At 38.6% G+C, this 23,505-nt stretch overlaps 1 protein-coding gene across 1 annotated transcript; it reads left to right on the top strand.

The window, feature by feature from the left end:
• The first annotated feature begins 101 nt into the window (after positions 1 to 101).
• On the top strand, positions 102 to 23,505 carry LOC105568708 (hydrocephalus-inducing protein-like). The gene is made up of 29 exons (XM_012024576.1): positions 102 to 316; positions 489 to 615; positions 797 to 933; positions 1,145 to 1,375; positions 1,588 to 1,894; positions 1,977 to 2,237; positions 3,023 to 3,326; positions 3,703 to 3,990; positions 4,507 to 4,751; positions 5,165 to 5,492; positions 10,388 to 10,672; positions 11,814 to 12,042; positions 13,680 to 13,907; positions 13,968 to 14,272; positions 14,353 to 14,512; positions 14,841 to 15,036; positions 15,110 to 15,343; positions 15,436 to 15,605; positions 15,676 to 15,880; positions 16,034 to 16,608; positions 17,219 to 17,354; positions 18,061 to 18,351; positions 18,479 to 18,691; positions 18,811 to 18,924; positions 19,074 to 19,307; positions 20,099 to 20,326; positions 20,403 to 20,548; positions 21,439 to 21,622; positions 22,820 to 23,505. Exons 1-29 carry the CDS (start codon positions 102 to 104, stop codon positions 22,973 to 22,975), a joined length of 6,732 nt encoding a protein of 2,243 aa, XP_011879966.1. The 3' UTR covers positions 22,976 to 23,505.

Here is a 23,505-nt window from a genome sequence, read left to right as displayed (position 1 = left end):
ATCTTTTTAATACAATATTTTAGAAACTTATTTGTATATTCCCAAATTGAATAGTTTAGATGTAAAAATCTTTAAGAGTTGGATTTTCGGCTTAGATCGGAATGATAGAGGGAAGCTTGATTTTCAAAGCTTTCTTTCACGAAGACGACACAGAACCTATCTTTATGGAAACCGTCGCTTTATCTGGCGAAACATATGACGTTGCTGTTGACATTAATTATGCAAATCCAATTGACTTGAAGATCGTAAAAGTTGGCACTTCTACGAGCGCTAATTTTACAATAAGCAATCGAGGAAATCATGAAGTTAAATACACGTAAGAAAAATGTATGCTGCAAGCTCTTATATTCATATCGAGATGTTATCATTGAAATCGTGCAACGTTGATATTTTTATTCGTTGCACACTGTTTCATAATTTTCTTTAACGTTACACTTGATATATTATTATGTATATGCTACATCAATTAAGTCAGTAATTGTGATTAGCATACTTCTGGAGGAACAAAATAAACTAGCCAAAATCGCGCCAAATTTGCCAGTAAGATTAAACGACGATATAGAAATTAGTCCTGTCTCCGGTTCCATTCAACCAAGAAAAGAGACTGTTGTACAAGTATGTTGTTCGATATATTTCTTCTTAACTTTCGCATCAAAAATTATTAAAATTAATTCATTATCTCTATCTTTTTAATATATTAAATTAAATGTTCTACAGACAGTTGCAAATAAATTTATGCGAATGAAAATATCATCAAATTTTAATTAAGCTAAAATGAAATTCTATTTCATTGCAGGTAACTTTCATACCAAAGAATGAAATTATTCTAAAGGAATGTCCGTTGCTGCGATGTCATCTTCTCGATATGAATAAACAAGCAACTGTGATTGCGGAATTTCCTCTCACAGTTTCCCTAACTGCATATTATACCAGGTGGAATATTTAAAATTATTAAGCTGATTATAACATTTCCTCTAAATTATATCAAAATTTTGAAGAAAAATAGTCTTTTCACGAGTTTATTAAAAGTTACGCTATAACGTTACAGCATAACAAAATGTTTCTCTCCGTCTCATTTTCTTAACGAGTCTTAATAAAGGTCATAATTGTTCAAAATTGTATTCTTTATCGCTTTTAAATACAGGTTTCGCGTTTATCCCTGCAATGAGATAAATTTTACCTCGCTTGGCATATGCACGAAGAAAACACTGTATCTTAATGTAGAAAATATTGGACAATTCCCCCTTCACTACTCTATTAAAACAGCGCCTGTCAAACATCCGTCTGTTACTTACATGACAGAAATTAAGACAGAAAACGTAATAAAAAAGGATCATGATAAATCGACAGGTAGGTCATCGAGGAGAGATAAATCGCGAATTGCAAAATTAAATGACAGGTAAGTTTGCCAAAAACCTTTACTTTGATTAATAATTTATGACACATATTAAGATATATCGATTTATAGAAAATTAAGTAATTTCATCTTTATATTATTTAATTAAATTGATTATTCCAAAGAATAAAATTAACGTCATTCTGGACAAAGCGTTTGTGTCAATTTGAAAATATCTAATTGCCCTTTAGGAAAATGCAAGAATTTATTACGACTACGTTAAAAATTGGCCCTTTTACTGTGTCAAAAACCGAGGGAAGCCTTCAAATCGGGGAGATTGACACCATAGCGATCGAATGTTATCCCGAATTCGTGGGCTCTCAAGAAGAAGATATAATAATTCTCGTGCCCGATAGCGTCCCTGAAGACAGAAATGGCAAACTAATAAAATTGTCTGTTAATTCCTGCGTACCCAGCGTCGATCTACAAGATCTCGACGCTATATTCCATGAAAATCATATAGTGAATTACATTGAAGACTTTACTTGTCCAAAAGAAGTATTTAAATTCTTTCAATAAGTCGACCTTGCATTAACATTTGAATTAAAAATAAGATGAAGAAACCTTTTGCTGTATACAGATCAGTGCACATACCGTGTTCGCCCGTCAAGAAAAATGCCTGTATTTCCGTTATGTGACCGTGTTTCACACTCATACGACGAATCTTGTGCTTTACAATCGTAACGTTATACCCGCCGACGTGGAACTGACCCTATTCGCAGACTCATTCATACCGAAAACTATGAGACCTGACACTTTCATTCTGACACCCGAAAGAGAACGCATTCCGCCGATGAGTCACAAGAGATTCGCGATTTCATTCAATCCGTCGCTTTTAGAGGTGACGTCATTATCATTTTCTTAAATAGACATAAGAATATTTCAAATAAAACATTTATTTTATAAAAATCTGTGTTAATCTAAAACCAACTTTATCATAAATATTATGAGAATATAGGGACCCTTCGTGTTAAGCGTCGTCTACAATAACCGGCGTAAGCGTGGAGTAAGAAGTAAGAGTAGGCGTAAGAGAGCTACTTCCGGTTTAATAGAGCTGGAGTAAGGGCGTAAGCGAAATGAATTATTTTTATTTCTTACGCCTACTCTTACTCTTACGCCTTTTCACGCATGCCTATACAACACCTACTTCACCGTATTGTAGATTGAGTCGGCGTAAACAGCTTACGCCAAAAACGTTACTCCTACTCTTACTTCTTACTCCACGCTTACGCCGGTTATTGTAGACGACGCTTTACTTTACTTTATTCAATATAAAATCAATTTTAAGATATTCTACCGCCAGCAAATATTAAAATAATTAAGGCGAATATTAGCACCGCTAATAAAGGAAGTTTACCTGTTGCCAGTGGTGTCGCATTATTCACCTTCATTATTTTAAAATCAATCTGTCAATCACAAATATATACGGACAGGCTAAATCTTTAGGATAAAATCAAAATCAACCCATCTATTTTAAGATAACGGATCTATACGATGAAATTTATAAAAAATATAGAGCCAATTCATTTTCGAGTTTTTGCAATTAAATCGCGACAATTAAACCCTGTGTGACAATCAGGAATTTAAAATGGACGGAATAATCACGCCGAACGATTGTAATTATAGGCATATTATGCAGTCTTCGAAATAGCAGTCGAACTTCCCTTGCATTTGAAGGATGAAAAGTTTTTCATTAAATTAATCGGACAAGCTTGCGTACCAGAAGTGACAATCATTGAACCACCAAGTGGAAAACGAGAACGGGGTGTTTTAAACTTTGGCCGTACGCTCGTAGATGATTGTAATGGAAGAAAATTCGCTTTTAAAAACACTGGTGTAATATCAGCTAAAGTGATTGTGGAGATTTACGAGGATCCAAATTTTCTTTTCACTCTCAACATTTCCGAGAGTACAAGAAACTTGTCAAGCGGTTAGTATTATGAATTGATCATTAGTTTCATTTCTTTTTGTAAATTAAAATTAATCGAAAGGATACATTAACCTTCGTAAGTAAATTTGTACGAACGTTAATAATCTTAAAAGCTGTTGTTTTCTATTCAATGTTGCCTTTCATCTTACAATTTACAGATACAACCATTTCAAATTACAGCTTTTCTCAATAAAAATAAAACAAGTTTTAACAGTTGCAATATAGCAGTCTCTCTAAAATTAATTTTCAAGCCAATTCTAAGGTTCCACAAAATAACAATTGACAACGTAGATATATTTAGTAAGATTCAATAGAATGTATATGGAGTGATGGAAATAACTTTCACGTAATACATAGTTAAATTATTAAATTGCAGCATCAAACGGTCGATGTGTCATAGCTTGTTTAACACCCGAAGAAATAGTTTCGTTTGAAATAAAATTTACTCCGCGAGAGATCGGCAAATACGCAAGTCAAGTGCGGCTATTTATCGCTGATAATCCCTACGAGAATCTAATAATTGATTTGAAGGGCGAAGCGTATGCGGAATTAATTGTGTTGGATGGATTAGAGCTCATTAATACAAAGTTTAATTCTGCCAACGAACGGCGGGAATTTAATACCAAATTGCGAAGATTGTCAAAGGCAAATAGTACAACAGGAGGTAATGACGTTTTCAACAAAAATTACAAGAACAATTACAAATATGTTAATTTTACCCGAAAAGTTTTCTCGTTTGTTTCTTTCTTTCGTTTATTGTTTGACTCTTTTATTAACTCGTTATTATCTAACTCGTCTATTGTCGAAATATTTTAATAAACTTGTCAGAAAAATATTTATTTTTATTTATTTTAAATTATTTCCAATATGAGTCTCGAAAGCACTTTATAATTATACTATTTTATAAAAAGTAACTGTGGTGGCTTTGCGAACACATCGAGCACCAACGAGAGGTGCCTAAAGTCTCATCCAGATATAATTTGTGTATTTTTTTATTGTTTATTCCTCTATGACTTAGGCCCGGTTTCATCAACGCCGTTTAACTTTAAGATTAACTTAATTCATTCTTTGTCTCTTTCTAAAGTAACAGTTAGAAAGAGACAAAGAACGAATTAAGCTAACAATAAGCTTAAAGTTAAACAACGTTGGTGAAACCGGACCTTGTACATGTATTTCACAGCTTCAACACCGACAACCCTCCCGATTTCGTTGATCTATAAGCTGGATTACGGATACTGCTTTATCAATAAAATATACAGAAAGAGCTTCAAAATTGTCAATAAATCAATGAATCAGTATTTACGTTTCCAATGGGGCGCACACCCCAACGTTGTATTTACTCCGTCTATCGGTCATCTCAAATCTCTGACTTGCAAGGAAATCGTTGCGACATTCCTTTCTTCGGGGCCAGTGACTTACGTCGACGTAATATAAAATAATCGAGCTTACAATTTGCGAACTATCGCCATTCATTATTTGCAGTTTACACTTTTGCACGATTAATTATTCTTATTTTTCAATTTGCACGTATCTAAAGATTCCTTTTTAATTTAAGCGCGTGAAAATGTCAATTAATTGAATTAATTACATCATGACGACACTTTGAAATATAAGTCCTTATTCTTCCAATTAATATTAGTAATAAAAATATTTTTTTATTCTTCATATTCTGTAACAAATAAAACAATTTTCACGAGAGAGATAAAATGTCAAAATAAACTCCTCATCAAAAGATCAAATTTTGTAATTTTCGTCAAGAATGGCGATAGTTCTTAATTTGGCATTGTTGCATATTGGACTTATGTATAGACTGATTATTTTCTAACGATAATTGACAGACTTGTCTCGAGTGTACGGTCTGTACAATTGAGCTCGCCGATCCGTCAAAAGAATCCTGGGACGATCGAGAGGCAGAAGTGCGGTGGGTGGCAATAAATTCTCACGCTGGGGAGCAAAAGGCAAATGCGGAAATGGCCAAGAAAACAGTCGAGCCCGTTAACGAGCCGAGCCACGAAATCATGCCTGGTACGATCAAGTGCATCCAAGTGTTGCTTAACGCCACCGTGGCATTCTCCAAATATTCTTGCCCCGTTAAGCAGATCAATTTCAAGGATACGCTAATGTTCCAGGTTATATACACATTACAATTACTCATTTTACTTAAACGTCAAATCAGACTATAATCACTTCAGTACAATTAATTTTGCCACAGCTGTACCGAAGATAGTTCAAATTTAAAAGGATTTCGAGGTGTGACACGAGAACATATTCTATTAATTAACATACGTCGACTGATCTCTTGCGCAAGGTCGAATCTCGATTTTACACAACTTCCTTTTCTGCACTGACAAAAAAATTTTTTTAACTAAGTAAATAGATTTATTTTAAATGATTTTTTTACTAAAGTAAATATTTATTTTATTTAAATAAAAAATGTCAAATTTCAAGTAAATCTGTGTATTATATTAAGTAAATTAATTTAAATCATTACATTTTCTACTTTCAACTAAAGATTTAATGAGATAGAGAGTACTATTTATTAAATGAAATCATTGTTTTTGTCAAATAAGAAATCCAATTTCCTTCGCCGTAAAACTTATATCTTAGTAAACATTTTATAGAATTAAAGTAAAATTTTTTAAATTTAAAATTATCTACTGTTTGACATTTAATAAATACTTAAATTAAAGAAATGCATGTTTTAATTTGTTTTTTTTAATTCAAGTTAATAAGCTATTAGGAGCCACCTAATGAATAATTTTCTTGAGGAAAGTAATATTTTTTTGGATTAAGATATTTTTTTATCAGTGTGCTCATTTTGATCATAAATGAGTGTTTAAGCAGAAAACCGAAAATTGCGTAAAGTCGAGATACGACGATGAGATCGAAAGAGATCAGTTCGATGCGCAGGTATATAGTATAAATTCTGAAATAATTTCTTTCAAATTTACTTCTTTAAGGCTTATGAAAAATATTTGTATTTGTAATATTTTCGAATTCTCGATTTTTTCGATCCGCGTCAGTCTCCTTATATCGTAAAGTACCAGGTTCCCGCTTGCTAGAATGTCTAGCTAGTTATTTCAATCGAAGCGCGCGAGATGGAGATTATGAATAATTCTGCAAACGTTCGCATCGGGTTTAAATATTTGTTTGTGATAACACGGATATTTTCTGAATTGGCGCGTCCGCTGGCGACACGAACTTCATGAAATTCCGGCGACAAAATGCAGGCCGTATCGCTGTTATGTACTTTCCTATCTGATCCAATTCGGCCCTGTTGCCGCTTACGAGCGCAACAAGGACAAAAAAAAACGAATTTCCACAGCAGCGGACGATTTTACCAACCTTTGTTCACCAGTCGGTTAAAATCGATATATCTCCCGGGTGGTGAGCGAAAATTTGTTTCTCTCGGTTTTCGATATTTTCTCTTTGTATTGTATATTAATCTCTCAATATATGTTTAAAAGGGTATTTAAAAACTATCTGTTGCTACCATCAATTTTATACATTCGCGCAACACTGCATATTAAAAAATTATGTGAGACCGAAAAGGCGCACTTTATCAGAACGCAGTAAAAATAATACAACAATCAAATTGCTACAAATATATAAGGCCTTAATAACTGATACTCTTTTTGTCTTTTATTTATTTAATAAAGGAACTTCTAACGACTTTTGTTTTATCTTATGTTTTCCTTACTTATGGTAGACATAATTTATGAAATACAAAATGTTATGGATAATTTAATGCATGATTTAATTGTGCATACTTTGTAATTTAACGTTATTTCCTTCGTATTGACTTAAAATTTTTTATTTATTTGCTTATCCTTCTTACGTTATATTTCAGCCATTTCATTTTCTACAAAAAGAATATCAGTTACGATCGAGATTACGATTCTCGTAAATTTCTGAAGTAAATTCATTCACCGGCCACGAACATCTCGCAGCGGAGCCAGCAAAATTACACACATTGTTTTAATAATTTATTTTAATAATTACTTACAAATGTCCAAACATTCGTCAAAACTTTAAAAATTCCAAATTTTATTCGACCACTATTCGATCGAAACTTTTCAAATATTAAGTTTTCGATAAATAGAATTTAGTTCTTTGCAATCCCGTAAATGCAACAATAAAATCAAACCTTTACTTATACGGATTTACGTAAATTTATCACACACAATTAATTTCTCAAATAAAAAAATAGTAATCTATTACTAGAGGTGTGACATTTTGATGTTATTTCTTTGGCATTTTTTACATTTTGCCTTTCCGGATTTTGCATTATTTTAATAATGTTTTTGATAATGCCGTGATCAGAGGTAGGCAGGGCTTCAAATAAGACGACTTAGGCCCGGTTTCACCAACGTCGCTTAACGTTAAACTTAATTTAATTCGTTCTTTGTCTCGTTCCAACTGTTGCTTTAGAAAGAGGCGAACAACGAATTAAGCTAAGCTTAAAGCTAAACAACGTTGGTGAAACCCGGGCCTTAATGTTTCGATAGAACAATTTATGGCGTTTATTAAAGCTAAACATATGTTAGAAAATGTAACGTGAAACATAACGTAACATATTAAAATAGCATGGAACAAATTACTGAAAATATCATTTTCGTAAAAGCAGTAACGTATCTTAAAAAAAGTAAACAAAAACTAGCCTTAGGCAAAAATCTCTTTGGTTTAGGATACAACGTTGAAGTTCGAAATGTTTGCTAAGGAAAATTGCGATTTTTGACGGTATTTTGCGCGTTGAGGATCACTTTGCCTTATTATGCGTTTTGAAAACGTGTTAAAACGAAGTTGGCGGACTCCAAGATGCAAAGAAATTACAAATTAAAAACGTTCCAGAATTTATGTTACATTTTGCAATATTTTGCGTACAAAGATAACATCAAACTGTCACACCTCTACGCATTACATAAATACACATCGAACGATAAATTCATTTACTCACCGTCGGTGACTTCCGCCGCGGTCCCTCCACCGGCAGCGTGCTGTGCGGCTTCGAAACGGAGCTTCACTCACTCGCGTTCGTTGCGCGCAACTTACGTAGTTGAGAAGGAACGCGGTTCGTTTTCGCGTCGACGCGACACGCCGCGACGCGTTCACTTTTCGACACACGCACAATCAGCCGGACTCGGATCGAACGAGCGAGCGAACGAACGGACGCGAACGTGCGAGCCGCTTCACTGTCCTTTTCACGCCGAATATCGCGAGAAGACGCTCGTACGGCAAGTCCTCGGCTCCCGGCACTCGCGCAAAGCGCTACGCAAGCATGGCGGCCGAAGCCTCGCCTTCCCTCCTGCCAAATCTTCCGCAATAACTCGCGAATCGCCCTTTGCAGTTCCGCTGGCGGCGAATATCGGTTCGTTAGCGCCGCGTCGACCGTCGTCGCGGACGCCCGAGTCGTAAATGAAACGTAAATCGTGCCGGTTTACTCGCCGCGCGCGGAAAAACTGTCGACTTTTTTTCACTTGGACCGCGAGCGAGCAACAACTTTTGCGTCGCGTCGCAATGTTTTTCACCTTTCAACGTACACACAATTAACTCGGATCGAACAGGCGCGAACGAGCGAGCCGCTTCACTGACCTTTTTCACGCCGAATGTCGCGAGAAGACGCTCGCACGGCGCAGTCAAGTCCCCCCCCGACTCCCGGCGTTCGCGCGGGGCGAAGTCTCGCCCTCCTTCCCGCCAAATCTCTTCCGCAGCGACGCCGCGACGCGTCAATTGCCGTCGCAGTTCCGCAGGCGGCGAAATATCGGGGCTGCAGATCGTCGTCGCGGGCGCGCGGGTCGTAAACGAAACGTAAATCGTGCCGGTTTGCTCGCGGCCGCGCGGCACGGAAGTAAACTCCCCCCCTCCGTGGACTCTCGTCCCTTCGACACAAGCGAGCAGCAACTTCTGCGACGCGTCGTGCCGTACCTGCCGCCGCACTTGCGTCGAGATCGCGAGCGGGAAATACTCGCGCGGAAACTTCCACGTCGCGTTGACACGCCGGGTAGACGCGCGTTGACTCGCTCGACCCGACCGACTCCCTGTTCAAAGGCGCGCAGGCCGCGTCCGCGGCGCGGCGCACGCGCGGCCATCTTGCCTGTTGAGTTTCGAACGGCGGATCTTCCGACCGCGGCCAGTCAGTCAAACGGAGGTTCGGCCAGCGGCTTCTACGCGTCGCGCGTACCCCTGAACGATCGCCCGCAGCCACGGGAAGCGCCTCGAACACTCGTCCGTACGCGAGACTCACCTCTGCCCGACGACGGCTGCGAGAACTGCGGAGCGACTCGTTCGCCGCGCCTCGTCACGTAGCTCGGCGCGCTCGGCTGTGCTCGGCCGCGCTCGGCCGGCCTCGGGCGCGCCGCGCCGGCCGCGGGACATACGATCTCACGCCGCGGTGTACGCGCGCGAAAAGCCGCTAATGTGATGCAATAAAACGATTACATACGTAAAGCAAAGCCTGTGCGACGTGTCCGTTAGCGTTTCAGTACAATCTGCACTGTTGTTTTAAGAAGATACGCGAGAAATCCGATAATATTTCGAAACGTAAAACATGTAAAATGTAATTATAATAAGTGGAAGTAATAAGACTTAAAGCGTTAGACAACAGAAATGTCCGAATGGAAGACGCCGATACCATCAGCGTTACTTTTAATTTAAAGCGAAGGAAATGCAAACGCAAACGACGTTGTAGCTTTCTAAATAATATTCCAAGCAACTTATCGCGTTTATCGAAAATGCAAGACAAGCGTCGCGTTAATGTACAAAGAGACAAACGGCGATTTTCTCAATTTTTCTATTAAGAATATTCTTAAAGTCGCCAGCAGTAATTATAAATTAATAACATCGGTGATGTTTTGTCGACCGTGTCTGGCAATTAAAATTCTTATCGCGAAAAATATTACCCCAGCCAGGATTCGAATCTGGGACCTCCCTACAATCCGTGACGGGCGTCTTAGCCAGCTCGACCACCCGGGGCTGCAGGAGTTGCCAAGCCAAATAAGAATTTTAATTGCCAGACACGGTCGACAAAAATCACCGCGATTTCTCAATTTCTCACTGACAATGAAATACGATAAAACTAGCAATTCCCTGTCGACAGACGAGCGGACACGCGGTCGCTTTTTCAAATACCGGCCAAGTCGACATCGAATACGCGTGGCGGATAAACATGGACGAGCAGTACCCGGTGAGATCGGTCGCGAATTATTTGCGCGCCACGTCAAGATCGCGTAGGGACGATGCTCGATCTAAAACTGCCTCATTAACGTCTTACGTGCACAGTCAGCGACACAATCCGAGCCCCGACGGAAGCGTAGAGTCGGGTCATCGACAACTCCTATCGTCTCGAGGTAACTCTCTAACCTAACCTAACTCTTTAGTCACAACTCCAAACGATATTAGATATGGAAATAACATATCTTCAAATCGAGCATTGTAATGATTTAATAGATTTAAATTAATCAGATAATTTTAAATTAATCAGAATTCTTCATTGTCGCCAATTTAATTAACAACTTCGGTGTTTTTATTGACCATATCTGGCTTTTTTTTTTTAATAATACAGAAAATTTATCGCGAAAACTATTACCTCAGTCAGGGAAGAATCGTGCCTCGGTGGTCGAATTGGTGAAACGCCCGCCTAGAATGTGGGGAGGTCCAGGTTCAAACCCTGGCTGAGATAAGATTTTTCCCAATAAATTTTCTGTATTATTAAAACTGCCAGGTATATGGTCCAGAAATACCGACGTTGGCAATTACACACTGACAAAAAAATTTTTTTTAACTAAGTATATAGATAGACTAAGTATAATTTAGACTAAGTATCATAGATTTATTTACAATTATTTTTTTACTGAGGTAAATATTTATTCTATTTAAATAAAAATGGCAAATTTCAAGTAAATCTGTGTATTGTATTAAGTAAATTAATTTAAATCATTACATTTTCCACATTCAATTAAAGATTTCATGAGACAGAGAATGCAATTTATTAAATGAAATCATTGTGTTTGTCAAAAAATAAATCCAGTTTTCTTCGCCGTAAAACTTACATCTTAGTAAACATTTTATAGAATTGAAGCAACATTTTTTAAATTTAAAATTATCTATTCTTTGGCATTTAATAAATACTTAAATTAAAGCAATGCATGTTTTAATTTGTTTTTTTAAATTTAAGTTAATAAGCTATTAGGAGCCACCTAACGAATAATTTTCTTGAGGAAAGTAATATTCTTTTGGATTAAGATATTTTTTTATCAGTGTAGTATTTAAATAAGACTGTAATATTGTTGGAACGTAAGATTATTAAATGCTTCAAAGATTATAGATCGTTGCGTATACACAAAACAATAAACGCGTTAATTTGAGTATATAAGAGTTGATCTGAGACTTTTTTTCTTTCTATTGCCGTCGATTCGACGTTGATTCGACAACGGATGTTTTCACTGGGTCCATTCCTGAACGATTGCTGTTTTATATAAATGTCTACAGGCAATTTTATCGAGGTGAAACCAATTGCTCGCCACCGCGGTGCATCTGATCTCTTCAGCAGCAGCGCCGGACTGACGGAAAGAAGTAGCGACAGCTGGTTAGAGAGCGACGATCTACCATTTGGAATTCACCCAGAGAAAGGAATCTTATCGCCGGGCGAATCCGTGGAATGCGTCTTACGATTCTCCCCCGTGGATGCGTTCGACTACAAGGCGTACCTTGCGTGCAAGTACGGTCTTCGCGGCTCGTTTGACACCACTTGATTTAATCCGATTCCATTGCTTCGTGTTGTTGTGCCGTCGACTCATTACAGTTTAATTTATCCGCACGGAGAGAATTTTCTCTTAAAATGTATCCTAAAGATCACGTAATCGTGGGACACCATGGCATTTCCAAGATTTTGCGAGAGTTTTTGGAAATTTTACCATACACTTTACGAGTATTTATATTTTAGCATTATAGATTTTCAGGGTAAATTTTAAGGAAAGAGTCTCTCCGCGTACCCGAAACTTTATTATAAATGAAGCATTCTACATGCGTAATTATTTAAATATAAATGGCGCGATATACCGCGGATGTTTCCGAATAAGTTTTGATAATAGAGGAAAGTCCTCTCTTGTGAGATAGGAGTCTAAAATGAGATTTTTAAGAACTGTGTAACACAGAATTTGAAAAGAATTATAGCTCATACATATTTCACGTATAATGTTCGCACAGAAATTGATTTCAAATATCTCACGAAATTTGTTCTATCCTAGAAGATTAAAGTTTTGGAGTTAGTTCGCGTTGCAGACCTGCGTCCAATTTAATCAGGATTTAAACTGACCGAAAATGGAAACTTTATACGCGCAATTTGTACGTGTAAATGTTAGACAGATTATTATTTCTTGGCAAGGGATTGATATATTATAATTTCGCGACAATTAATTAAACGCGATTGATAAGTTAATAAATCGCGGAAGAAATGATCGCGTTACGAGGAGCGACGCGAAGACACGCGGAACATCCGCCTCGTTCGACTGATCCGCGCCGATTAATTCGATACAATAGATTGTTTTCGACCGAGGTGTTTACGGCGTACGTCATTTCTTGGAATCGAGGCTCTACGGAGCTCGGCGACAGTCAGATGGTTTACAGTACGCGCCTGCTCCGCGTATCGTATTATTCTTTGATACGCGTTCGCGAAAAGTCTGGAAAGAAACCGCGATCGCTCTCTGAGAATAATAAATAATAGATATCATCGCGCGATTCATACGCGAGGTCTGTACATTTAAGAATCAAACCGTTAAGTGACTTGAAATTACTTTGTTGCGATAATTACGGACGATAACTTCTTTAAATGATGCTCACATTCGGACACATCTTGTACCGTCGCATTGAATATCTCGTCGCTTCGAGTATAATTTGTTGGCTGTTTCTAGGCTGAGAGCGCGAAATAATACACGAAATATTAAATCGAATAGTTTAACTAGCTTTTATCGGTGATCTAGTAATGCTACTAATTTATACGAATTTAGATAGCGGAGTTTCTGATAAATTAATAGACATCATTTATTGATTCCGCCATTTTATTGCCCTCGGAGTGAAATCTGTTCAGCGGAAAATTCATTGTTGGATCGTGTAATCGCGAAAAAAGATTTGTGATTGAATTTGAACGTTGAAAACCTGCAATCTCGTATTAGGAAACCGTCTCACAATAGGGGACTTTCCTCTAGAAATAATTGTGCAAATCAAAATGAAATAAAAGCTACGGAGCTTGCCGATAGCATCACGCCGTATATTCCTACCAGTTTATTCATCGGATTGATCGTGTCCACAAATTCTTGACGCTATCTACACGCGTATTTCCGTCTGCCTGGTGAACAGAATGGAGAATCTCGATCCGGAGCTGCCAGAATTGGTTATTCCCATCGTGGGAAGAAGTTTGTTGCCGTACTGCCACTTCGACTTGCCGGAAAGCGACTATCTGCTCGGCGATAGACGTGACGCCAAACTGCCAGGACCTATCGGTTGCCAACCGGATGATAATTCTCTTCCAGAGGGCACGAGAGTAATCGAGCTCGACGTGATCGGAATCGGCGGGTCTCACGTCAGGTAAATATCGTGTTTAATCGAACAGAGGCGCGAACATGAATGCGTCGTCGCAAATTTCAGAAAGTTCCGAATGATCAATCCAACTTCGGACGACTATCATTTCGCTTGGGAGGATCGAACCCGTCACATCGTAGGCGAGATTCCGAAATTTCAATGTACATTTCCGGAGGGGGTCGCTGAGCGAGGCAAACAAGTCGACTTCGCGTTTACGTTCCTCGCGGAGGACACCGGCACTTTCGAATCCTTCTGGTTGTTCCGTGTCGAGAAATACAATCTGAAGTGTTCCTTTCTGCTCGTCGCGACAGTCAGAGAACCGTCGGTGTGCTGTTCGCTTGCCCATTTAAAGATGAGACCAACTGTATTGGGTTAGACGAAAGTCTGATGGGAAAATATTATATAAACATTCGGTACAATCCTTGTGCATTAATATCTACGTCCTCCGCAGGTGTCAGTGTGCGAGAATCGGTAAGCGTGACAAACAACGAGGAATTTCAGCTTCCCTTTCGGATCGCGCGGGACTCTTTATACTCCGAAGGACGCCTTCAGTATTTGAAGATAGCGCCTATGAGTGGCACTTTGCCAGCGAAAGGCGAACAGATAGTTTGGTAACCGAAGGAAAAGCAAGAACTCTGAACATTCTGGCCGGGTTTTTCATTTACTGGTTAACCAGAGATTAACCCAGTGAGAAACGATTCGTCGAAATGATGTAGAATTGACATCGACACCGTCAAATTAACGTCGAATCGACGTCGAATTTGACGTCGTTTCGACATCGATTGACGAGTCATTTCTTGCTCGGAGTCGACTCTCCATCTTTCTCAAGAGTCGACTGACCTCTGGTTACCAGTTAAAGCGTAACGGTTAACGAGAAAATAAAAAACCGGGCCTCTGAAATTTTTCAGTTCTTCTAATCGGCCATCTTTTATTATCTAGGATCGAGTATCAGCCTACGCTCGTTGGCGAATTTCAATTTTCTGTAAAGTACGTTGTAAAAAGAATGAAGGCACCGTTGACTATATTTGTTACGACAACGACGTACGATATCGTTGTTTCGGTTACGTACGTCGATCTGAACGGCCAGACGGTGCTGCTGAATCAAAGTGAAGAAAATATCATTGATTGTGGAAAAGTACGCGTGTATATAATTTCTTTTTAGTTGAAAAATCAATTTTAATAACGTTAATGTTTTTTTTTATTTTCAGCTGATGTTAAAAGCGCCCGTTGCTGTCACGTTTGAAATAATAAACTCGAGCAAGGTGACGCTTTATTATTCTTGGGACCTCGGCATGACGTCGGACATAATCAGCAGAAATGTATACACCATTGCAATGTCTCAAACGCAGGATCGTGTGCTTAGCGAATCGCGCTCCAACTGTTCTCTCGTTGTCACGGCATTGCAAAAGACGGTGATAAAGAATCATCCCGTCCTCTTGAAGGTACCGTTCTCGTTTGGACGCCAATACCGCTGCGTTCTCCGTAAGGAGTAAAGGTTTTATATATAAATCTTTGCCCCCTTTTCCAATTCCAGATTTCCAGAGGACCGACCTACCGACTAATCTTGAAAGCAGCAGCGAATAAACCGATTTTGCAGTTCAGTTTTAATTATTACGACTTTGGACCCTGCTACATTCGAGACGTCACCGCGGCTCCGTATCACATCGACTTACGGGTCACAAATTTAGACGATGTTCCATACATGTAAGCCGATTTCATCACTTTTCCAGGAGGTCCAGAGAGATCAGCTATCAAAACGATCAATTCTTTTCAGATTAGAATGCAAATTCGAGAAGAAACCACACATCTCTGTGAATCTGGATGCTCTTACAGAGACAATAATCCCTCGGTCAAGTATTATCGTTCCGATAACATTTCGACCTCGGGAACAGGTGCATTATCGTGATGATTTGCATTTTCTAATCAATTCCACGGTCGAAAAGAAGATTACTATAACCGGCGAAGGAATTATATACAAGGTGCAAATATGATTTAAAAATAATTTCAAATATGTTACACGTTATTTATTAACTACTCCGTTCAACATCAGACCATTGTGATCGATGCAATTTATTAAAAAAAAAAATTTATACTCGCAGAATTACTTTTAATCTTGTGCTCTGTTACGGCAGATTCGTTTAGTAAATCCGCGCGACAAGTCAGTGGATCTTGGTAATTTACCAATTAATAAAATGATGAGCAAAAAAGTGCCAGTGATCAACGACGGGCGTGCGGCGCTCGAGTTAAAGTTCGACCTCATAAAGAATCTACCTGGGTACGAGCGATTTCGCGAACGAATTCATATTTGTCCGGAGAAGATCGACCAGGAGAACTCGAAAAGGGATCACCCTCGAGCATCGATTTCTGAAACAAAGCGTTCGCACACGCTTGACGTGTCTCTTCAGACCGCCGAACCGGATCTGTCCGAGGTTCTGGAGATCGAGCCGACAGAATCGATCGTACTTCAGCCAGGGCAGATCGCGAACATTATCGTAAGATACAAATCTACGCGCAGGATGCGTCCCTTCGTCGCTAAAGTGGCTCTCCAAACCAATTCCATGATCCAGCCGTTATTTATCCTGCGCGGAAGCTGCATAGGCGCAGAGTTCCGTTTGAGCAGGACCTACCTCCCTTTCGGTATAGTCGTTCAAGGTTGCCTCCGAGAGACGAAGACAGTGCTCTTCAACACGGGAGATATTGGTGCCAGGTGGGTGCCCGGGAAAAAAATGGAAAAAATCTCAGTATACAGTCTCAATCATGTAACATCTAATTATATCTCGTGAGATCCAATTCTAAAAACCATCAGATCTTCAAAGATTTGGTACTTTTCTCGAACGTTCGACGTTATCTATTGAGATCTAACTAAATTTATAATTAAATGTCCTAAGAGAACATAATCAGATCTCAATAGATAACATTGAACATTCGATAAAAGCGTCAGATCTTTGAAGAGCTGATGACTTTAGAATTGGATATAATTAGATATTACATGATTGAGACCTACATAATGAGATATTTCCATTGTTTCCCGGGTGCTATTAACTAACATGATAAACGAAAAATAAATAAGGAATATAGAACTGTTTTTATATTAATTTAAGAAATTGGGAGACTTTAAAAAAAATTTTTTTACACGTAAATTTCTTTTAATAACACGCGTTCTTCAAAATACGCTCTTTCCTACGATTTATATTTTACAAGTACTTGTTTTACAGGTAATTTTCGTTAGCTTAATGCACGTTAAAGGTATTAATTATTCAAATTTATTAACGTCGTATGAATTATCATACGATCATGTACGATCCATCGATTTTCAGATTCAAGTGGAACGTATCGAAATTGCCCGGAGATTTTAGCATCGCTCCTGCAGCTGGCTATTGCTCTCCTGGCATGGACGTCAGCTTTGTTGTCGGTTTCCGACCTACTCGGCATGACAGTTTGATCGAGGGCGAGGTAAGCATATATACAACTTCTACCCTTGTACCTGCGCATACGAATGCTCGATCTTCGGCGAGAGTCTCATACCTTCAGTGCAATATACGCTAAGCACAAAAGTGGTTTATTGCACAACACAGTATATCTCTCGCCATATTTCTACATCGTATTTAACTTTTCCAAGTAACTTTTCCCCTCAGAACTCGAGAACGAGATTCTCGTGTACGTGCTCGGCATATATTTCTCGGGATTTTGCTACATTTTACTAAATTACTTGGAAAATCATTTCAATGTTAATTTCTACAAACGTAAAATAACAATAGAAATCTCTTTCAAGTTGCCAGCGATAGATAACAATAGTCAAGCTTTTTTAGCCGACATTAACCGGCCAGTGTTTTAATACAGAAAATTTATTGCGAAAAATATACTAGTAGTATACTAGTAGGAAAGTCCAGATTCAAACCCTGGCTGAGGTAATATTTCTTGCAATAAACTTTTTGTATTAAAACACTGGCCGGTTAATGTCGATTAAAAAAGCTTGATTATTGTAAAATAAAATGATTGTTATTTTCAAATAGCTCCCAATACGCAAACTCTGTTCTAATTTGTATTAAATCTGATGTTACTCTTATCTGCAAAAAGATACTAAAACTCTGCAAAAATTGGACATTTCTTGCAGTGAGATAAAATCCTTGATAAATAGAATAGTTTGCTTTGTTCTCAGGCGACGCTTGAAATTGAAAAAGATGGAAATCTCGGCGTAAGAATTACCGGAGCTAGCTGCAAGCTACCCGACCCGGTTGACACTCTGTTCTTCTCGTGTCGCGTCCGTGAGAAAGTAACGAGGCCTCTAAATGTCGAAAACGACACCGCGGCTCCTTGGAAATTGAAACCGGAGATCACCGGCGACTATTTCTTCGTTGACGAAGTCTTGCACGTTCCTTCGAAAAAATCTACCGCCTGCACAGTCGCCTATGCCCCTCTAGTCACGAACAGCGAGAGCAATCCTCACGAGGTAATTAAACGCGACTGATTTCTTGCGAAACGATCGTATGATTTCGCGATAACGGATAGAGCAGCTTTATGTATTCTACAAGAAAGCAACAGGTTGACAAACGTGATATTTTCGTAAACTATCTCAGGGTACGTTGCTTCTGAAGCTGCCAGATGACAAAGCCCCTTTGGTGTACTGTCTTCGCGGGCTGAGTCTACCACCACAAGTTCTCCAAAGGATTACACGTCAATTCCCGGCAAAGACAAAGTACACCGAATTGTTACCTGTCTACAATTGGCTGAGCAGCCAGCAACGATTTGAATGCAAAATTGAGAATACGAATGGCAACGTGCTCGCAGAGGTTTCGAAGTTTTTCGAGATATTTAGAAATTTGTGCCATAATTGATTAAATTAGTGCACAAGTATTTTATATATTACATAGTAAAATCCGTATCTTCTTTCTTTAATTTACTTTTTCAGAACGTCAATGTATACACTTTTGTCGGCAACAGCAAGATAGACGTACCGGCGAACGGCCAGCGAGATTATCGCGCGGAGTTTTACTCCTACAAAGAGTCGAGATATAACTTTAAGGTGAATATCGAGAAACGAAGCAATGCCAAAACTGTTTTCGAAAAAATTTCTAACAATACATAGAGTATAACTTTATAACTATTTTTAAACGGACCTTTGTTGCGTAAAGTTATGTGGCGCAAAATAATTAGAATCATGCTCGTGCACAGGTAATATTCACTAATGAAGAGGGCGAATATCAATTTTACGAACTGCAATACGATATTACAAGACCACAAGAGATCGAATCGATTAAGCTGGTCACTGCAGTACGATCGCCGATGTGCCATGCTTTGAGGCTCGATAATCCACTTAAGGAGCAGTATGTAACTTACACGGCAAAATGTCAGCATCCCTGCATCACGATCCACGATGTACCAAAGCTCGTGGCACCCTCACAGAGCGTTAGTCATCGGATTTTGTCCAATAATATATTGAAAGTTATACAAATAAGTTGCAATTTCCTGAAAGTACAGTAAAATATTAACCCTTTCCAATTTTTCACCAATGAGCGAAGACCACCCAGCGAGAAATGACCCGTTGACCGACATCAATTTGACGGTGTCGATGTCGATTCGACATCGTTTTGACATCGATCGACCGGGCACATATTTCGTCCTCAACTTCATCTAATCAGTTGGTCTAATAATTAAAAATTGTGTATTTTTTGGAGGAATCTACCCAGATGGTTCTATGAATATTCTTCTGGAGTGCAAATATTCTTAATTTCAGAATATTCGAATCGAATATTCTATAAATATATAGATCATTGACTACAATCGCGACTTGGATGCTTGAACAATTACACGATAGGCCACCGCAATACATTATATCGACATAGTAAAGGGTTAATATTTGGGAGATTATTCGTAGTAAACAGAATACAATCCACACGACACATGGACGGCCATTGGGCGTCCGAAGGACATCCCGAGCTCTCCGGTTGGGCGTCCATTTCCTGTCCCAAATCTGTCCGATGGACGCCCCAAGGGCGCGTAATGTACCTCCGTTTCAGACCGAGATGATCAGGATATATTATATAATGGGCGCCCAAAGGACGGCCCTTTGGGCGTCCTTATTTCGTGGACATAATCGGGGCATGAAATGGGCGTCCATTTTTCGGACAGGACGCCCATGTGTCGTGTGATTAAATATAATCGTGGAAAACGAACAACGTCCGTCATGAATGCGACAGGAAACTATCGGTGTCGAGTATCATCCTTTACACCCCGCCGAGGAAATGGCAGTAAGCTTGGACGTCAGCTGCAAGGAGCTCGGACTGTTTCCTTACGAACTACGATTGCGAGCGATACCAGCATCCGCGGAAAACACGACGCACGTCGTCGCGGTGCTCGGCGGTTCCATCACCTTCTCTCTGACCATAAGCAATCACACCCGGCAGGCTGCGGTGTTCGCCATCAACGTGAGATCGAATGTCTCTCCCTTCTTTTTTTCTCTTTACCACAATGATCGCTAGAAGAGACTCATTCTCGGTTTAGGTGAATAACGAGAGCTTCACGACTCCGGAGAACGTCGAGGTGCCAGCTTTGAAGAGCGCAGCGTTCGATGTAACTTACGAGCCCTGCGACGTCGACAACATCTCCGCCACTTTGACAGCCACATCCGAGACCGCCGGCGAATTTGTGTATGATAATTTACAATTAAAACGGCTTAGACCCGATTGCACCGACGTCACGGAATTTTAACTTTAGCTTAATTCACTCTTCGTCTCTGTTTTCCTTAAAAAGAAACAAAGAGTGAATTAAGCTAAAGTTAAGCGACGTTGGTACAACCGGGTCTTAACCCTTTACGCCCTGCCGGAAATGATTGTACAAAATTCTATAAAACTATAAAATACAACTGCCAGAATCTAAGAAATTTTAAATTTAAAAAGTGTTAAAAATCAACATGAAAATGCTAGAATTGGAACACTTTTGTTCATTTTTGTAATATTCTACAAGAGGATATGTTTTAATTCTTTAAGATTTTGTTGTTTCTCAAATTTTTCAAACTAGTAAAGTTTTGTACCAAATTTTACAAAATTGTACATTTTCGTGAAATACTACTTGCAATAATTTCTTGACTTGAGAACATTGTAATTTGTGGTACTTATTTCGTAGATATTTTTACAAAAAAAATTATGTTTCAACGAAGATATAAAACTTTCTACAAATTTCAAGTTTTGTAGTTATTTATAGAATTTTGTTCCGCTAGGGCAGTTTCGAAATGGACTCTACGTAACAAATTGCCCTATCGCGAAATTCTTCAAGCATTCGAATCTGCATGCGATTGTAATCGACAGACTATATTTTTGGGATCTTAAGAAATTCCTCCAAATAATTAAAATTCTTTGGTTTATGTTAGACAAACCGATTAGATAAAATTGAGCACGAGACACTTGATTTTTGCTCATTTGCGAGAGATGGTTTGAATATCAAAGAGTTAAGCTAATTGCTTTGTCGTCGTTAAATGCGCAGACAAAATGTAACAAGCCAAATATGCGGAATGTATTTCGTTTAAATTGTTCATGTGCAGATTTCCTCTTATCGGCACGTATTCGTTACCGAAACCTCAAGGACCGTACACGGTTACCGTCGACGCGCCGGCTTCTATACCATTCAAGAACATATTTAGAGAAACTAAGTCTTTCGAGCTTATCTTGGACAATCCCGAAGCCTTCGTAACGACAACATCGTTGGACAAGATTAAAGCGAAACAGGTAATCTCTGCCAATTTTTTGTTATCATCTTTTGTGAATGATAATCTCTGAGATTGGAAATGTTTATTCCTTTTTCAAAGGAAGAGCTCTATGTATAAATACCCATACAGCACAGAAAGGTAAAATAATGTTGCTGAAACGTTGCAATGTTGAATGCTGAAGTATAAATATCTTTTCTACGTTGAATCTAGGTTAATATTTGCACATTAATTCTTTATATTGCTGCAACGTTAAAACAATCTTGAACAATTATTTTTTGACACTCAAATAGATACTTAAAAAATGTATAATTATGAAATGTATGTATATGCATAATATTTTTGCAACGGTCAGAAATTTTCTGAACTAAGATTGGATCATTATCTTTGTGGAACAATTCAATTTCAGCGCTTCCAACAGTTGTAAAAAATATCCTGCTAAACGCGACCAGTGTTAACTCAATATAATTTAATAATGTTTTCTGAATGTTGAACTGTAACGTTTACAGGACATTACGATTCAGCGGACATTAGACACGTTTTTGCAATATCTTTTCAACGTTGAATCTACGTTTCGTAACATTGATGCAATATTGCAATGTTGTAATGGAACGTTTCTGCGATGTTGATTCAACATTTGTGTGCTGTAAGGAATGATTTTAATTTAGTTTAAACAACACTTTTAATTATGAAAGGAAAGGCGTGTTTTATAAGTTAATTTGTTATTTATATAATTTAAAAAATTTACATATCTGTTTATTATTTCAACTGTCCAATCTTATCCTAGTAGCACAGTGTCCCTGGCGAAAATTTTTAGTGAGAGATGATGTTTATATTTATTTATGAAAAGTTTTATCAATAGTTACATTGTTTGCGAAGAGTTTTATTGACGGTTACACCGGTTGGCAGTACGTTGCAAACATCTGGTTAATTCTTTACTGGCAACATTTTACAAACACTTGGAAAACTATAATGGAAACGTTTGACGTTGTATCATTAAACGCAATTTGAACACTTGTAACCGCGAACGTGTCATAAGCAACTCCATGTTTAAATTTATATCTCACAAGCAATTTGATAAGCGTTTTGAAACTCAAATAAAACATTGATTCAACGTTTAAACAAACTTCTTACAAACATATTATTTTCGCCAGGGGCATTGGCTAAACATTGGCTAAGCATTGATACCAACGACATTAACATAAATCAATATCGCAAGGTGGTTTCTATCGTCGCTCGCCTGAAAGATACGTCAAGCGGAAAGGGAGAACCGGAAGACGATTATCCAGTAACCGGAAAACTAGTGGTGTACAGCACAGACGCCAAGATTTCCCACGTCAATTGGATTTATTATTTAAGAGGCGTACGCGAGTAATAAAACGTGTTCGATATCTAACGAGATATCGCTTTATCGCAGCTCGCGATATAAAATTGTTCCGATTGCAAATGATAATTATATCATCGAGAGGAATAAATACGCGCTTCTGTCTGCACTCCGTGTGTGCGTGGTCATGCAAAAGAGATATAAGAATAGAGTGCGCGAGTCATGTGCTATCGCGTAAGCGGCTACGATATAGGCCGATATTCATAGTCGATTCTTATTGTCGTCTTAAGAGGCTAGTGCTCTCTGTGATTGGTTAACAACACATTAAGAGTATACTTAACATGATCTTAAATATAAGAACGGACTATAAATACCGGCCCTAGGTATAGAAAAGGAGCGCTGCATGTAGGCAGCTTCTATCCTCCTCAGTCGCGCATGCATGCGCCTTCCCAAGGAGAAGAAAAAGTCAGTTTGATGTGGCATGATGTCAATTTCATGCCATATTGACCAAATTTATGTCAAATTTTGCTCCAAACCCATACAGCGCCAAGGCTTTCAGAAACATTTCAGAAAACATTGTT

The sequence above is a fragment of the Vollenhovia emeryi genome, unplaced genomic scaffold (assembly GCF_000949405.1).
Source record: "Vollenhovia emeryi isolate VEMERY1.0 unplaced genomic scaffold, V.emery_V1.0 DF939128.1, whole genome shotgun sequence".
NCBI classification, from domain to species: domain Eukaryota; kingdom Metazoa; phylum Arthropoda; class Insecta; order Hymenoptera; family Formicidae; genus Vollenhovia; species Vollenhovia emeryi.
This window is presented reverse-complemented; position numbering and strand designations above follow the sequence as displayed.

What these genes read in the sequence shown, in the direction of transcription:
- LOC105568708 (XM_012024576.1), top strand. Translation starts at nt 102, where the DNA reads ATGATAGAGGGAAGCTTGATTTTCAAAGCTTTCTTTCACGAAGACGAC. An exon ending in ATTACTCATTTTACTTAAAC is followed by an intron (nt 5,493 to 10,387) that starts GTCAAATCAGAC and finishes CTCACTGACAAT; the next exon opens with GAAATACGATAAAACTAGCA. An exon ending in ATCGGCGGGTCTCACGTCAG is followed by an intron (nt 13,908 to 13,967) that starts GTAAATATCGTG and finishes CGCAAATTTCAG; the next exon opens with AAAGTTCCGAATGATCAATC.